This window comes from Drosophila pseudoobscura, chromosome X (assembly GCF_009870125.1).
Source record: "Drosophila pseudoobscura strain MV-25-SWS-2005 chromosome X, UCI_Dpse_MV25, whole genome shotgun sequence".
Taxonomy (NCBI): Eukaryota; Metazoa; Arthropoda; class Insecta; order Diptera; family Drosophilidae; genus Drosophila; species Drosophila pseudoobscura.
This window is the reverse complement of record NC_046683.1, coordinates 57,900,459-57,916,335: the sequence shown is the minus strand read 5'-3', so window position 1 is coordinate 57,916,335 and position 15,877 is coordinate 57,900,459. Positions and strand designations below refer to the sequence as shown.

The window sequence follows — 15,877 nt, the reverse complement described above, 5'->3', positions numbered from 1 at the left end:
ATTCATTTCCCCCAGGGTATGTGTGCATGGAATTAGCAACATGTTTGTGTATGGAATGAGACTCATTGTTGCAATATCGAAACTGCGGCGAATCGGGTATTGCCTATATTTCAAGCTATATAGATTTGCACACTTAGCTTTATCCCATAGATAAATGTATTTTTTACAAGATTGCTTCTTTTAATTACCTTTATGTATTTTATTTTGAACAAAAAACGGTTTTCAAGTAAATGTTGCTGCAACTTTTGTGTATGGAATGCGCAACATTTGTGTGACCTGATGTTTAAACTGACAATCGCAAGAATACGTCTGGCAGCACAATCAAACATATCGATACATCGATTGCAATCGATTCTTTGACAGAGCTGCCACCCCGCAGACAACTTGTTGCTGTGACGTCACAACTAACACGGACACACCAACACACGCATGAATTCGGTCAATATGGCAAACAATCTGTCAAACCCACAATTACAACAACAACTGCGCATTGACAGTTCGTCAATAGGTCCATACATAATCCGTGCCCCCGAATTTTCTCGGCCCCTGCGAGGAAAGTGGCACTGAAATCGCGATCCAAACAAACGGCAAAAGCCCAGCCCGGTCCAGCCCCACGAAATGCTCCCCCAACCGCCGCCGCCCCACACCTTCAAAGTAATGTCGCGCCCCGACGAGTGCCGTCACTACCTTCGCGCATTTATCCACACATACCGCGACCTGCCCGTGCTCTGGGACACCTCCATGCGCGACTACACGAACCGGGAGAAGCGGGCGGAGGCGTACCTCCGGCTGGTGCCCATCTATCATTACCTCAAGCGGGACGCGACGGTCGAGGATGTGAAGAAGAAGATCAACACGCTGCGGACCAACTACCGCAAGGAGCTGAAGGTGATGGAGAGTGCCTTGCGTTCGGGCACTCATCACAGTCCCCGCTGCTGGACCTTCCAGGAGCTGGACTTCCTGCGCAACTCGGAGAAGTTCCTGGCCGTCAATCCGTTCTTCAAAAACGAGCCCTCCTTCCTATTCAGTGAGAACAGCAGCTGCTCGACGGCCTTCCTCGACCAGCACGGCAATCCCCAGCAGCATTATCCGACGCCGCGAGGAGCGGGCGGACAGACGCCAAACATCAATATTTCCGAAATGTTTCACAAATCGTTCGGGCATGCCCAGCGAGTGGACAGCCTCCCGCCACCGTCGCAGCCCCCGCCAGGCATCGGGCATTCCGACTACGGGCCAACGAAGCGGGCCAGACAGACGCCTCCGCTGAACAACGGCTCTGGAGGCGGATCTGCCAACACGGACGAGCTCAACATTGCCTGCGAGTACTTGGCCGGAACATATCCCGACGAGGAGTTGGAGTCCATAGCCCGCACATGGACGCATAAGCTTCGTCGTCTGCCACGCGAGCAGCGGCTCCTGGCCGAGCGCTTTATCAACGAGATTCTGTTCGAGGCCGAATCCAACAATCTCCACCGCGGCTCCCTCCAGATCAACAATAGCTTCGAGCCGTATGTCCGCTACGACGAGGCCTCCGCGGGCCAGGAGGAGCAGGACAAGTCGCAGAGCCCCAGTGTCCACACGTCCACAGAGTCAAAGGCAATTGTCGCAGCAGAAGCAGCGGCGGTAGAGGCTGCCGCTGAAGCGGCCGCCGGCAGCGGGCTCCCGCTTCTGGACGAGCCAGGAGCCACGGTGGAGATTAGAGAGTTCTAGGGAATACCGACTAGCCTTAAGTGTTATTAAGTTTTTATTTTATTGATTGGACGTAAAACGTGAAACGTAAAACAAGGAATAAATAAACCTGTAAATAAGTAGCCAAAGGAACGAAGGAAAAATTCGGAAACCGGCAATCGAGTCAATCCAGGCGATGGTAGTCGACCAGGCTGCGGGTGAACCAGAGGTAGGGCGAGGCTCCGGCCAGGAAGAGGCAGGCCCCGATCAGAGGTCGATGCAGGATCCAGGCCACGGCCGCATTGATGAGCGCCAGCGAGAAGGCGATGACAAAGTTTCCGGTCATTGGGAACTGCGGATCGGGCGCCAGGCAAATGAGTAGAGGAACACGCAGCACTGAAAGCACGGGCACAAAATTTTAGAGGAGGTAAATGGAAAAGCTGTTGGACACTCACGCAGCAGCCGGAGTATCTTGGAGTTGCAGGTGACGCCAAAGAAGATGAGCAGCCAGCCAATAAAGCGCCGCCACCAGGTGTGCAGCACCTGGGTGCGAGATTCGAGCTTGAACACCTCGTGTACGCTCAAGGGCCCCGGATAGACCAGCAGCACGCGAACTCCGCGGGAGGTGACGTAGGGAACCAGCTTGTTACCCTCCAGCTTGCCCACGACGCTGTACGTCTCCCCCTCCATGGCGGCGAAGCTGAAGAGGATGCGCAGGTCGCCCACCACCGGATTGAACACATCGTTGGTGTGATAGTAGAGGCCTAGGTGGAGCTTGATGCTGCTGTCTTCTGGCCGAATGTCCGACGTCAGCTCCTGGTAGTCCTGGAACTTGTTCTTCAGCTCCGACCCAAGCTCGTATCTGCCAATGTACACGGCGTCGGCCACCTGCACGTTGCTCTCGATGGGGAAGTGCGTGGGATTGGTGTGGCCATGGCGATTGTAGAAGTTGCGCGAGTCCACGATCTTGTCCCGCCACTCCCTGGTGTAGTAGTAGGTGCGCGAGTCCGACTGCTCTGTTCCCACACTCTCGCCATAGTTGTGCTCGCTGCGGGTTATCGGAGGGGAGGGATAGTTTGTAATCCGCATTCGCATATCTTTGTTTCCTTACTCACATGGACTCCTCCACCCACTGATACATTTGCACGCGCCTCCGCAACTTGACGGCCATCAGCTGGATGTTGTAGTCGGGCTCGGTGAGCGGCTCCCCAACCAGAATGGGCCCCGAGATGTGCACGATGCGGTTCTCAAAGGTCTGGTCCTGCTCCTCCTCCGTGAACTGGATAGAGTAGATGTCGTCGTACGCTTCATCCAGAGCCATCATTGCGTGCACCGCACGGCCCTCATTCCAGTAGAGCACGACGGTGCCTGCTAGGAACAGGGCCAATCCGAAGATGGAGATGAGCCAGTGTGAGCGAAAGGTCTCGTTCAAGGTGGCCATCAAAATCCATGTGGGGGTTTGTTGTGTGTGAATTGTAAATAATACTTAAATTTCCATTAAACAGCTGATGCTGTCAATCAGTGTGGCCGGGGATATACCGTCCGACCCTCAGAAATATACCGCCTCATTTTCAAAATATACCGTAAATATACTGACGAATTTAAGTTATATTTTACATATTCCTCGTTTTTGATATTCCGTCGAATATTACTAGCTATATAGAACATTTAGCCATGCCAACATAATTTTATACGATTGATGAATCAATTTTCTATATAACTGGTGTATTCTTAATACTTGCTTTTATTGCATTCTGCGTAAAAAGAGGTTTTAGCGAAATAAGTCAAACAAAAAACAAGTAGCGAAATAGGTCAATCCTCCAAAAACCGCTTATACAAGTATTAAAATAGCGGTTACAAAAAAAAGTTTGCAAAGCCATGTCTTTGTATCGGGTTGAGACTCCCACTCCTGTCTGTACTTTTGTTTAAAATCTTTGCCCATTATTTTGTATAGCTCTTGTTCATGGCGGGAGTTTCCTAACTTAATGAGTCGAACGACTGATTGAATGGCGGCAAAAAATACAATTTAAATTTATTTACTATTTTCTGAATCGCATCGGTTTCTATTTACAGTAGTGGTACATATTTGTAGGGTGCGTTAATTTGGTTGGTATATAATATATATATTGTTATTATTAATATTTAAAAGATACTCCTCGAGTCGAGTCAAGCCAAAGCCAATGCGTGTGCGTATGCGCATCCTGGAATATTACATGAACTTTCCGTAAAAACATAAATATCACTTTCCTGGCGCCATTGGAAATCATTCCGAAACCGAAAACCTGCGAAACACTGATTTTTTGGGGTATTGGGGTAAAGCAAGAATTTTGGTCTGGTTGTCGATTTATTGTTAAAAATAGGCTCTTCTTCTTACAAACAAATGAATAACAATAAAAATTAAGGCTTGAAACGTTTCAACTAAAATTTAAAATTATTTAACAAAATACACTATATCTAAACGCGGCATCGCCTCATCGCGACACACAAAAAAAAACCCATAAAGATAAAAAAGAAATCAATACTCTACAACATATTTGGACAAAAAATCACGCAGAAATATCCCCTGAAAAGGCAGGCGCACTTTTTCTATATATATCATCATACTATTATATCATATCCTACGAGCAATAATATCTCGTAAATGTGGTGTTTTTTGTGTGTTGTTTGTTGTCTCCCTGCAGAGCAGAGCGCATACATACAATTTACACTTTGTTTCCTTCTTCCTTTTTTGTTTTTTGGTTTAAATTTGAAGCAATTTGAAACAATTGTGAGAGCCCCTCGAAAGCTCAAAATCGGATTTGTTTAACTAAATTAAGAGTACGTGGTACGACTGCTAGAGAACCCATTAATTAATATTAGTTGGTATTTTGTCATCGTGTGGATTTAAGGGGGTATGTAGAAGGGTATTGTATTGTTAGATAAATACTAAGGTTTAGGATTTAGGGTTTAGGTATTCCATTCGCTAGCCTGCTGCACAATAAAGTAGATTATACATTATGCGTATTTAGATAGTACTCGTAACTGCTATAAATATTATTAATTATATCATTTGCACTTCTCGTTCAAGCCGAAGAATCGTATCGATCGGATCGCATCGGATCGGCCTCAACGTTGACTAACATGCCACACAATCAAGTAGCTCTTGTCGCCTCGATTCTCGATCGTTTGATTTGGTTCCAGTTGAATACTGTTCTCCATGTCATTATCATCTGAAAAATATATAGTTCGGAGAACATTAATCGACATGTGGAAGCTGTATCCGAAAGATAGGTGAGTGACAAAAACTACGGGGGGATGAATTATTTGCATTTGAGATTTAAAGGGATTTCCACATTATACCCGGTACTCCATAGAGAATGATCATAGCTAGCAGAATGCCGAATCTGTATCCGACCGCATCATTATTATAGCCAGAAGAAACAAATTAAATGTTACGCGCTTACTCATTCTCTCTCTATCTCTCTCGCACTCACTCTTCCTCGTGCAGTGTGCGCAAACTGGCGAAAGAGAGCGAGACAAAACGGCTGGTGTTGGTGTGAGAATAGAGAAAAAGAGACAGGTGTACAAAATGGAAACAAATAAATATTAAAATATATAAAAATCTCCCAAACGGTTCCTTTTGCGAACTGCGATACCAAGCGACATACAAATTAAATATGGTATAAATTATATAAATCATAAGCTCACATAAATACCGACTGAGTACCGGGTATAAGGACGGGTTCCCGCTCGTTTTAGTAAGCGTTTTAGTGAAAGGTGCACCCACATTATTTGGTAGTTTGTAGAAGTCTTTTTACAATTGGAAATGATTTCAAATTGAGTAAAAATTAAGTAAATAATTATAGCTTAAACAAATGTACAAGTATCCATTCCGAACCGATTAAAAGTGCTCAGGGGACAGGGGACACGGGACAGGGGGACACACCAATGGGAGCAGGTTTTGTGGAGGAAGAACATCCATTTGGCTGCAAGTGCAAGGACAGGACAGGAGGTGTGAAGGTGCGCGTAACATGTACAGTACAGTACGTTTCATAGCTCTTCAAAATTGAACGCACATTCAAAACATGAACCAAATAAAAAGGAAACTTGCTTAAGTTCAGGTCACGGCTGACACAAATGCTGCTGCATTCCACGTGGAACTGGAGTACGCGCAGGAGGAGGAGGAGGAGCCCATCCCCTCATCCCAGGGCGGGCGTACTACAAGTTGAAGGTACTACGGGCAGAGGCGGCAGAGAATGCACAAATAAATCGGATTAAAAGAAAGGCAGAACAGAAATCAAACAATCAAAGACGTAAACAAAAAGCGGATAAAACGAAAGAAAGGGAAAGGAAGGGAAATCAAGTCAATCATAAATCAAAAGATACGAAATAATAACGAAAGAATAAAGAAAGGCTTACGTATCGACTTTCCAAACTATCAAATGCGCTGCATTATCGCTAGCATCGAATTTATCATGTCCTGGAGATGGGAGGATATGGAATATGGAATGGTTATACATATGTATCCATAGCGTAGGCTGCGTTCCAGCTATAGCTTGGATGCCATGTCCTGTTCTGCAGGAGGAGTGCAGGACTTACTTATGCGAAAATCGATGTAGCCTTCGCCACCGCACATGACCAGCATATCGGGCCGCTTGTTCACGAAGGTCAGTCCGCCGTTCAGGTTCGGCTGCTGCAGCATCGGCACGGAAACAAAGAACTTGACCGCATCGCGGTGGCCGTGGAAGGAGAGTTGAGCATTGGCCATGCAGCACAGCGGCATCTGGCCATGGGGATCGGCTGAAACGGATGAATCGAACGGAGGAAAGGGACATTAAGATTAACCGATTGTCTTCCACACTATCCTCCACTCACATGATGTCTTCTGCTGCACCTCGGCCAGTGGCACCGAGATGATCACCCCGTTGCTGGTGCCGATCCACAGGCGGTTGCAGGACACCATCAGAGCGGTGATGCGGACAAAGCTGAAGCCCAGCTTGCCAGTGCCGAGCATTTTGGACACATACGGCTCAATGTCCACGTCCTGCTTGTGCTCGAACGTATGCGTGTTGTACAGACGGAGCGTCGAGTCCAGTCTGAGAAGGGAAAGAACGTTAGCATCCAATGAACTGAGGCTCTGAGTGTGTGGGGCTCTTACCGTATGGATACCCAGACACCGGCACCTGTGGCCGCCATCTGCCTCACCTGGCTCTCCTTGCGCGGATGCGCGTCCAGCGAGTGCACAATGTTGAGCGATATCGGGTCCACAATGAAGATCTTGTTGCGATGCGCCGCCCAAATGCGCTCGCCGGCCACACAGAGGCAACGTATCGAATGATTGCGATCACCGAGCGTCACCAGGTGATAACTATTCAGATCCCATTGGCCGTCTGTTTGGCGGCGGAACACGGCCAACTGGGCATTGGCCAGCGCCACAACAACCCTCGCCTCCACATGCACAATCGCCAGGACAGCATCCGGCAGGAGAACGCGGTGCAGGCACTCGTGCCACCGCCCCACCCCGCTGTGGACGTACAGCCAGCCGTCTTGGGCCCCCATCCACATGGTCGGTCCCACCGAAGTCATTGGCGGATCCTCGCGCTCCTTCGTCCCCAGAATGGGGTTCAACGACTTGGTGGCGAACAGAACGCTCCCGGTGCTGCTGCTGTTGTTGTTGTTCGCCTGATTACCGTCGCTGCCGCTGTTGCCGCTGGAGAGACGCTGGGGGGCGCCGGGCAGGGCCTGGCGTATCTTGATGGCCTCCACATTAACGAGCGGCTCCTCGGCATTCACGGGCGGCAGTGGCTCATTGGATTTCTCCGTGGCCTCCTTGGCTTCCTCCTCGTCCTGCTGCTGCTGCTGGGGTTTGCTGTTGCTGTTCTGCTCGTCCTCGGACTTGGGCTTCACGCGCACAAACTCCACTTTGCCGAGCAGCTCTGTGCCCTCCCCGGGCCGCTGCAGCATCTCGCCCGCCTTGACCACCTCCGACTGTTCCAGCAGCGCGTAGTCGCTCTCCATGGCTCCCTGCACGGAGGCGATGCACAGCAAGTGGGAGGAGCAGATGGGAAAGGCATCCAGAACGGTGGCCGACTGGTTGGCATCCACCACACTGACCGTGCTGGCCGCGTGGGTGCTCGTGCAGATCCACACGAAGGAGCTCAGCTGCGTCTCCGGCTCCAAGGTCTCCAGGCTGGCGCGGGCTATCTGTCTGTCCAGCGCCTCGACGCTCTGCTCCGCCGTCGGACTCGTGATCTCTGTGATTTTAAGCGTGGACTTGGGGGCGTATGGCGAGTCGGCGGGTATCAGCGATTGGCCGTCTTTGGTGAAGCCTCCGTGGAGATTGACGCCGGCCGCGCAGAACACCTTCATGTGGGGCGAGGCCTCGGCCAGGGGATTGCAGTAGACGGGCACCGGAACGCCGCCCGAGTGCCGGCTGGGATTGGCCTCTTGGTTGGCCTTGTTGATGGGCAAACTCCAGCCATACGCGTGCAGGCGTCCGTCCTCCTTCTGGACATGGGCGCGCAGCTGCCGGTACTGCTCCCGCCTCCTCGCACTGATACGCTCCGAGCCCCCGTCCTCGGAGTAGTCCTTGGGCATCACCAGGGCATTGGCGAGCCCCGCGCTCGCGGGATGCATGGGCGGCTGGGAGCCGGCTAAGGTAAGGCGATTGTCCCCACTTCCACGGCTTGGGGATCCGTGGCTGTGGGCAGGACTTCCTCCCCCGGTATTACGAAACATCGGCCCCCCTCCCAGCCCGTCGGCGATGCGTTCCGTCGGGCGATTGGAGGGGCTGTCACGAAATAGAGAAGAGGCATTATCAGAATGAATTCGGGCTCGAGGAGGGGATAACTCACGTGAAAAGATTACTAAAGTACTTCCAGATGCTCTGCTTCGATTTCTTGTCCAAGTTGTCGACGGTGCGCGAGGCGCGCAGTATCTCCGTGAGACGCACTGCCTCCTGCAGCTCCATCAGACGCTCCTTGTACTGGTTACGTTCCATGAGGACCATGGCCATCTCGACGCGAGTGAAACGCTTGCGCTGTGCGAGCGGCACATCGTTCTCCTCCTGTTCGGTGTCTGGGGAATCGAAGAAGAGAATTGCATCAGAAATCGGTTTGCATTCAGCTGCAGCTGGAGGGATCGGCTTACTTTGTTGCTTCACCTGCTCCTTGGTCTTCTTGAGCTCCTCCTCCAGTTCGCTGATGCGCTGCCTGAGCTTCGTCCTCGACTGCTGCATGGCACTCAGCTCCTCGCGCACAATTTCCACTTCTCCCGTCAGCTCATCCACTTTGACAATCAGATCATCCTTGACAATGTTCAGGGCATTCCTAGAGAGAGAGGATGGTATTGGGATCATTGCAGAGATAGCGAGGAACAGAGAGAGTGAGGTATTTACTTGGTGGCCAGCAGCTCATTGTTCTCCATGATGAGATTCTCCACTTCCTTGCCCATGCCTGCAACGTGTACGAAAGGTTCATTAGAAAAGAGATGAACGATCAAGAGACAAAAAGAATGAAAGCATCCCAAAAAGGAACTCAAGGGCAGAATAAATAGATGATAAATGATAAATGGGAGACCAAAAACCGAAACTAAAGGGAAAACTATAACCAAATATGATATATGGCTAATAAACCAAAGGGAGAACAGAAATAATTGAAGAGCTTTCCAATCAATGTCCTAAAACCGAACACAAACACCAAAAAGAAGTCGAAAATTAACCTTAGAGCCGAATGCCAAAGATGATTCTACGATAAAGCTACTTACGATAGAAGAAACAGAGAGTAAATGGGGTGGGATTGTAGGATTGTAGGATTGTACAGAATCTACTGATTAATGATTAAATGATTCAGAGATCTCTCACGATCTCTGCCGCTTCTTCAGACTTACCAAAATAGTTGTCGTTTGCTTCAGGGATTCGAATGTACAATTATTTTCGTATGGTGGTGGGATTTGGTGGGTTGGTGGTTTTGGTTGTGGGAGGATATACAAAATGTGGTGTTTGTGGTGGGGATAAGTAGAGTTCGGCATAAAAGAAAGAGAATTTTCATTAGATTCGGATTCGGATTATACAATTTTATTTGTCTCAAGTTGTTTTTTGTTTTTCTTTTGGTTTTTGTTTGCTTAATGGATGGGGATACACTTTCTCGAGCACATGGTAGGGTTCGGACATCACAAAGAAGAAGAAACACACACACACAGAAACTAGAAGAGCAGAAGATCCTTAGCTTTCAGCTAACAGTTTTCAGTTTACAGTTTTCAGTCGATTCTCGCATGATATTTGATGTATTTACAGGTTATATAGATGAAACTATATATGTAGGAGTCATATGGCTGTGCCTGTGCCTGTGGCTGTGGCTGTGCCTGGGGCTGTGCTTGTGGTGCACTCTCTTGCACCACTACTTGTCTGTCTGGGGTTTGGTTTTGGGTGTGGTGGTCGTGGGCGTGGTGGTACCTACCTGAGGACGCGTACTCTCCGGGATGTACCCAGCAGCCTGTACCAGGGAAAGGAAGCGTTTCACCCGAGTGTAGCGAGGTGTGGCGGAGGTGGAAATGGAAGAATAGAGAGAGAGAGAGAGAAAGGAGACGTGACATTAAGTAATGCTGGGAATAGACCATTAAGGAGGGATCTTTAAAGGGAGAGATATCCGGAAATCGTAGACACATGTAATCCCCTCTCCATTCGAAGTGCGAACATTCGATTCCTCTCTCACCTGTAACAATCTCATTCTCTTCGCTCTCCTCATTGTCCTGGAAGGACAGCTCTTGGTAGAGATTATTGTCCGAGCGCTGCTCCTTTTTGGTGGTCGAGCGACCAACTGGCGGACGCAAAGGTTGGGGGCAGTGTTTGGGGTTTGGTCGAGGTTTTAGTCGAGTTAACACACAAATCAAAAACAAAAGAGAGCAAGAAGTAGACACATTAGTACGGTGTGTGAGTGGCAGAGTGGAAGATAATCTTTTGGGCCTCCCAAAGGCACCCGAACCTACCATTTGCGGGAGGCACGTTTGGCACAACGGGACTGGTGTCGGGGGGACTCTGGGGCGAGGTGGCCTGATGCTGCTGCTGCAGCGAATCGGTGGCTGCGCCCCTCTCCGCCGTACTGGGCAGGCTCATGTCCAGCTCATTCTGCAGCGACGGCGGCCCCGAGTCGTCCGACTGGCTGCCCACGCTGCAGATGGTCTCGGTGTCCAGCATGACGGAGTTCTCCAGCGAGGCGAAGCCGTAGGAGACGGGACCCGAGCTGCGGGCCACGGGATTGAGGCGCGCACGACTCACTTCCATGCGGTCGGAGGCGGTGCTCATTTGTGAGTGCGTGGAGCCCATCAGCATCTTGGTGCGTTCCATGTAGTCCACGTGATTCTTGAACAGCTCCGTGTACCGCTCGTGCAGCTTGTTGTATTCCTGGAAACACAAGACAGGGGGGAGCAGGGGATTGGTTTTTTGCATTTTGCCTTTCAATCCGCCCCGCACAGCACTCACCTTTTTGAGGTCCGTCTCCCGCTCCTCCAGGCGACTGGCATGCTCCAGACTGTTCTTGTGCTTCAGCTCCAGCATCCGCACAATGCTCTCCACGGACTCGAGGCGTGTGGCCAGCTCCTTGTTCTCCTGCTCGGCCAGGTCCTCAGCCTCCAGTAGCTGCAGGGGACAGGGGGATTATTGAGATTTTGAGCATTGCCTTTCGCTTGCCACCATTCGACTCACCTTCTGTTCGGACTGTTTGCGGGCGCTCTTCTCCCGCTCGTACTGCGTCACCAGCTGCTCATTGTCCTCGCGCAGCAGCTCCAACTCGACATCCTGCTCCTGATTGATGCGATACGAGGCGTCCAGGCACTCCAGCACGTTCACCAGCAGCGGCATCAGGTTCTTCACCACGTCCTCGTCGTAGCGATTGATCATCCGCTCGAACTCCTGATAAATGCTCCCCGCCAGCTGCTGGACCTGCAAGGAGGCGCGTGACAGAGAAAGAATAGAAAGGGGTGCATCAGTCTCAATTGATTTTTGCGGTTTGCGTTTCGGTTTGTGGTTTGGGGCTTGGGGTCTGGGATGGTGCAAAATGGGACACGGCGGGGCGCAGCAATCGATTGATTAGTAGCTTGAGGCGGAGGGGCGGGATCTGTAGTAGCAGACAGACGGATTTATAGAACCCTTTTGTTCTTTGAAAGATTTAATGGTTTTCACTTTGATGAATGGAAAGCTCTGGGAATGTGACCTAAAGAGAACACCACGAAAAGCGGGACTGTTATAAATTTATTAATTGGAAAACTCCCCCCTCCCGCTGTTACCACTCAAAATTGTTAGTTACAGAGCAAAAGGAAAACAAAAGTGCAATGTTATTATATAGAAATTATTCTAGCGTGCATTTTATACGAAACAGAACAAGAGAGACGGAAAATAGTGAAAGAACAGAAAAGAAAAGAAACACCAAATGAATAAATTTTGGAATAAGATAACTCACGATGCTGACAACCTGATCATTCTGAAAGAGAAAAGAAAAGAACAAAAAACAAGGTGTAAAGAACACATGAAAAACCATAATTTGAAACTAATTAAATAACTAAATAAATTAAAATTTAGACAGAAACCAAAAATAAAAACCACAAATGTTTTTAAAATATATACAGAAAAAAGGAAGAATTTAATTTTATTGTATTAAAGTCATGGTTTCTTCCGGGAATGATTGAGTGATTGTGATGTGTGTGTATAAATGTATAAATAAATAGGACAGGGGTTCCCCAGGTACTAGTGGCTCATAATTTCCCTACTTATTTTCGCTACCGAAACTCCGCTGCTGGTGGGCCAAGGCTACGGCTACGGCTGCTTGGAGCCCACTTATGAGGCCGAAAACTACTCGTGGCTATCGTCATTGGTCATGTCTTGCTTAAATATTTATAAACTTATTTGGTGAGACCCGTTTATGGAATTATCTTCGTGTGGTTGCTGTTGTTGGCCCAAGAAACGAGTTTCTGCCGCTCGAAACACTCCTCGGCCTCTCATTGCTCAATTAGCAGTACGAGTACAGGTGGTGGGGGCTTATCAGGTGGGAACATGTGCTCGAAGAACTGACTGAATGAATGAGCTCATTACTAGAGAGAGGGAGAGAGAGGGGGAGGAAGTGATTGACAGGAAGAGGAGAGGGACAGCTCAACAGCTTAAATTTGCATAGCACACACGTCGATTAAAGGTAATGCTTGGAGAAGCTGATAAAGTGCAAAATCAATCGGGGAATTGGGGTGAAATGAAATCGAATAAAAATAAACTCTGCCGGCGGAAAGAGAAGGGAAGTGGGTTGGCAAGGGATTGCGTGAGGCGGTCATCAAATTTGAGGGCCGACGCCGACTGACTGACTGAATGACTGACTTTATTGATTTGTGCTCCCCGGCAAAGGCTCTCCTTCTTTCTGCCTTGTGCATTTCTTGCGCGCTCGCTCTCTTGCTCCCTCTTTCGCCGCTGGGTTTTGCTTTGCTTTTCGCCAGTTTGAATGTCAATGACCACAGATGTGGGGGTACACTCGACCCCCACTGGCCGCAGTCACTGGCGTCAGCTGATGCATGATAAACAATTCTGAGATGCGTTTTTACATAATGATATCCACATACAGAGAGATACAGATAGAAAGAGAGAGATAGAGAGAGAGAAAGAAAGAACTGTAGAGGAGAGGCATGTTTCCGCTTGGACACTTTTATAGCCTCATTATCTTTCGCTTGTTTGTGGAGAGCCCCGAATCGAAATACAAGAAAAGATTACACACAGACCACCAGAAGGGAGTAGTCCTATCAAAGTTAAGGAAAAATCACTGTACCCACCCGCATGAATCATTTACATTGACGGAGATTCAGTGCACAAATGATATCATTTATGGATCACACATTCGTATGTCTATAAGTATATGTACCTTCTCTGACATGACCATATTGTTGTCCTCCGTGCCGTAGACGGTCTCCGCTCCCGACTGCGGGCCACCGTTGTTGAGCAGCGCATCGTCGTTGTCCATCATTTTGAGAGGGGGGAGGCGGGGCGGCCGTTCTCCGAAAGGGTTTGGGTGAAAGGTGGGGTGGTGGTCACCCTTACTGTTTTTGTGTGGGATCTCACGTCACGCGTTAACCGTTATGCAGGCAATAGCTTTTCAACCCCACCAACAAAAACAACAAAATCCAAAACAACAACAGCAGTTATGCTACGGTACTGCGTGTGGGTGGCTGAGTGTGTGTGTGGGCTGCACCGACCCACTCACTCACACAGTCAAGGAGAGACAGTAAGGGGAGCGTGAGAGTGCGAGAGAGAGAGAGGGTCACACTTGATTTGAATGCTCGCTTTTGTTGCTCTCTATTTTTGTTTGGTTTGATCTCTCCTCTCTCTCTTTTATACTATATTTTATATATTTTTTGTTGTATTTTCTTCCTGCGTTCTGCGTGTCACTTTATTTGCGTTTTTCGTTTCGGTCGTCCAGTGGTTGTTGTTGTTGTAGCCTCGTCTCTTCCCCATCCATTTACATCGTTTTCTTGACTAGATTTCATTTTTTTTCGTCTACGTTTTTCGTTGCATTTTCGTTAGTGTTTCGCCCGGATTTCACTGCACACGCCTGCCCGACCAGGTGATGAGTATTATTACGCGCTATTTATAGCTAAACTATAGACTTTTAACGCATTTTTGCAATAAATATTGCAGGCGAGCGACGAAATTTGTGTGACCGCGGATTTATCGTTAAAATATACGGTCTGACATATACCAAAATATACCGTCTTATTTTAAAAATATGCCGTAAATACACTGACGAATTCAAGGTATATTTTGCATATTCCTCGTTTTTGATATTCCGTGGAATATTACTAGCTATATAGAACATTTAGCCATGCCATCATAATTTTATCCGATTAAAAAGTCAATTTCCTTATTGACTGGTTGAATTTAAATACTTGCTTTTATTGCATTTTGCGTAAAAAGAGGTTTTCGCGAAAATGGAATTAATAGATACCATTATATATCGATATACCGTAAATATATCGTCGGCTCAATTTTGACCTCAAAAATACCGTAAACGGTCACCTGAGATGCACACAGTATATTTACGGTATATTTTTGAGGGTCGGACGGTATCCCTAGTACCATTGTTGTTGTTATTCGTTTCCTCATTTTTTGCTCCGCTTCTCGTTTCCTGAATTAAAATGGTTTTTGTCAAGAATTGGGAGGACTTTGAGATTGCCGCCGAGAACATGTACATGGCGAATCCACAGAACTGCCGCTACACAATGAAATACGTGCATTCCAAGGGCCACATATTACTGAAAATGACGGACAATGTAAAGGTTCGTACGAGAAGAAGAAGAGGAATCAAGCGGCCACGACTTTCGCTGGCCAGAAATTAACAATATAATGCCAACCATTATTGTTGCAGTGCGTACAGTACAGAGCGGAAAACATGCCCGACCTGAAGAAAATCGAAAAGATCACCAGCAACCTGGTCGGACACATGGCCTCTAAGGAGTAAACGTCGAAATACAACAAAACATTTGGCCACGGCGGCACTTTGGACCACAGAAGTTGCTACACCTCGTGTGTCGTCTCCACCCGCAATTGATTTAGTTTATAAGCGCACCGCTGGCTGCATTCCGGTGTGGCGATCAGAGTAGTTTTTTCCTGTTTAAATAACATTTTATAAATGTTAGCTCTGTACACGCCGGGGCGCCCACAGGCAGTTGGCTGGCGGCGCACAAGGATTTTTGAAAATACCAATATATATTTTTTGTATTTATCTTAATGTAAATGGTCACTAGTACACATTTCCATGAAATGGTTTCCTTGAAATGAAAATAAACCAGGGGAAAATCGTACAATTGGAAGGAAGCCAGCCAGTTTTTATTGCGTTTGCGATGTTATATCCGGAAAAGTGCATGTTTATTCTATTATTAAATATTTAGGCAGGCTCCAGTTTTTCCTTTCGCAAAAATGTTCCGATTTAACTGACACTATTACCATTTACCATTTTTTTTCCTCGCCGAAATGAAGAGTAAACAGCTTTTTTCCTGCAAAAGGAAAAAATAGATGCCTTATTGATGCATTAACATTAATTTAACACCATTACCAGAGCAACTTATCATGTCCCTTTTTTATAAATAATTTTTTGTTTTCCATAAATCGTAATAAAATCTGTTACAAATAGTGCGTTTAGACATTGGTATATAGCAGCCAGCTTCTGTAGGACAGCTTTTTCGGGCACCGCTAGATGGAGCTTCC

At 47.9% G+C, this 15,877-nt stretch overlaps 4 protein-coding genes across 18 annotated transcripts; 2 read left to right on the top strand and 2 right to left on the bottom strand.

Annotated features, from left to right (window-relative positions):
- The first annotated feature begins 348 nt into the window (after window positions 1-348).
- Window positions 349-1,811, top strand: LOC4811947 (uncharacterized). Its single transcript, XM_001352483.4, has one exon. It carries the CDS (start codon window positions 619-621, stop codon window positions 1,708-1,710), a length of 1,092 nt encoding a protein of 363 aa, XP_001352519.2. The 5' UTR covers window positions 349-618; the 3' UTR covers window positions 1,711-1,811.
- Window positions 1,732-3,198, bottom strand: Tmem43 (Transmembrane protein 43). The gene is made up of 3 exons (XM_001352482.4): window positions 2,784-3,198; window positions 2,124-2,716; window positions 1,732-2,064 (listed from the first exon to the last, which is right to left on the bottom strand). Exons 1-3 carry the CDS (start codon window positions 3,107-3,109, stop codon window positions 1,853-1,855), a joined length of 1,131 nt encoding a protein of 376 aa, XP_001352518.2. The 5' UTR covers window positions 3,110-3,198; the 3' UTR covers window positions 1,732-1,852.
- A 1,201-nt stretch (window positions 3,199-4,399) lies between these two features.
- Window positions 4,400-14,392, bottom strand: syd (JNK-interacting protein syd). 15 transcript variants are annotated; one of them, XR_001453274.2, is made up of 17 exons: window positions 13,539-14,392; window positions 12,102-12,122; window positions 11,348-11,584; window positions 11,126-11,281; window positions 10,633-11,047; window positions 10,359-10,463; window positions 10,104-10,139; window positions 9,535-9,552; window positions 9,044-9,101; window positions 8,797-8,975; window positions 8,502-8,724; window positions 6,806-8,437; window positions 6,523-6,743; window positions 6,247-6,447; window positions 6,067-6,127; window positions 5,759-5,881; window positions 4,760-4,877 (listed from the first exon to the last, which is right to left on the bottom strand). XR_001453274.2 is itself a non-coding variant. In XM_015188161.2 (16 exons), exons 1-16 carry the CDS (start codon window positions 13,638-13,640, stop codon window positions 4,874-4,876), a joined length of 3,669 nt encoding a protein of 1,222 aa, XP_015043647.1. In that variant the 5' UTR covers window positions 13,641-14,392; the 3' UTR covers window positions 4,400-4,873. The 15 variants fall into 15 exon arrangements, 12 of the variants coding, with proteins under 12 accessions (XP_015043647.1, XP_001352517.2, XP_015043650.1 ...); XM_015188161.2 differs by lacking the exon at window positions 5,759-5,881 and having other exon boundaries at window positions 4,400-4,877; XR_001453275.2 differs by lacking the exon at window positions 12,102-12,122.
- Window positions 14,393-14,721: 329 nt separating this feature from the next.
- On the top strand, window positions 14,722-15,487 carry Srp9 (signal recognition particle 9). The gene is made up of 2 exons (XM_001352480.4): window positions 14,722-14,949; window positions 15,039-15,487. Exons 1-2 carry the CDS (start codon window positions 14,809-14,811, stop codon window positions 15,129-15,131), a joined length of 234 nt encoding a protein of 77 aa, XP_001352516.2. The 5' UTR covers window positions 14,722-14,808; the 3' UTR covers window positions 15,132-15,487.
- The last annotated feature ends 390 nt before the right edge of the window (window positions 15,488-15,877 follow it).

Excerpts from the sequence above, each read along its gene's own strand:
- LOC4811947 (XM_001352483.4), top strand. The coding sequence starts at position 619 with ATGCTCCCCCAACCGCCGCCGCCCCACACCTTCAAAGTAATGTCGCGC.
- Tmem43 (XM_001352482.4), bottom strand. The coding sequence starts at position 3,109 with ATGGCCACCTTGAACGAGACCTTTCGCTCACACTGGCTCATCTCCATC. Across the intron at positions 2,717-2,783 it reads CAGTGGGTGGAGGAGTCCAT|CGAGCACAACTATGGCGAGA; the intron begins GTGAGTAAGGAA and ends GATAACCCGCAG. Across the intron at positions 2,065-2,123 it reads CAAGATACTCCGGCTGCTGC|TGCTGCGTGTTCCTCTACTC; the intron begins GTGAGTGTCCAA and ends CCGTGCTTTCAG.
- syd (XM_001352481.4), bottom strand. The coding sequence starts at position 13,640 with ATGATGGACAACGACGATGCGCTGCTCAACAACGGTGGCCCGCAGTCG. Across the intron at positions 11,048-11,125 it reads GGGAGACGGACCTCAAAAAG|GAATACAACAAGCTGCACGA; the intron begins GTGAGTGCTGTG and ends TTGTGTTTCCAG. Across the intron at positions 10,464-10,632 it reads AAACGTGCCTCCCGCAAATG|TTGGTCGCTCGACCACCAAA; the intron begins GTAGGTTCGGGT and ends TGCGTCCGCCAG.
- Srp9 (XM_001352480.4), top strand. The coding sequence starts at position 14,809 with ATGGTTTTTGTCAAGAATTGGGAGGACTTTGAGATTGCCGCCGAGAAC. Across the intron at positions 14,950-15,038 it reads AAATGACGGACAATGTAAAG|TGCGTACAGTACAGAGCGGA; the intron begins GTTCGTACGAGA and ends TTATTGTTGCAG.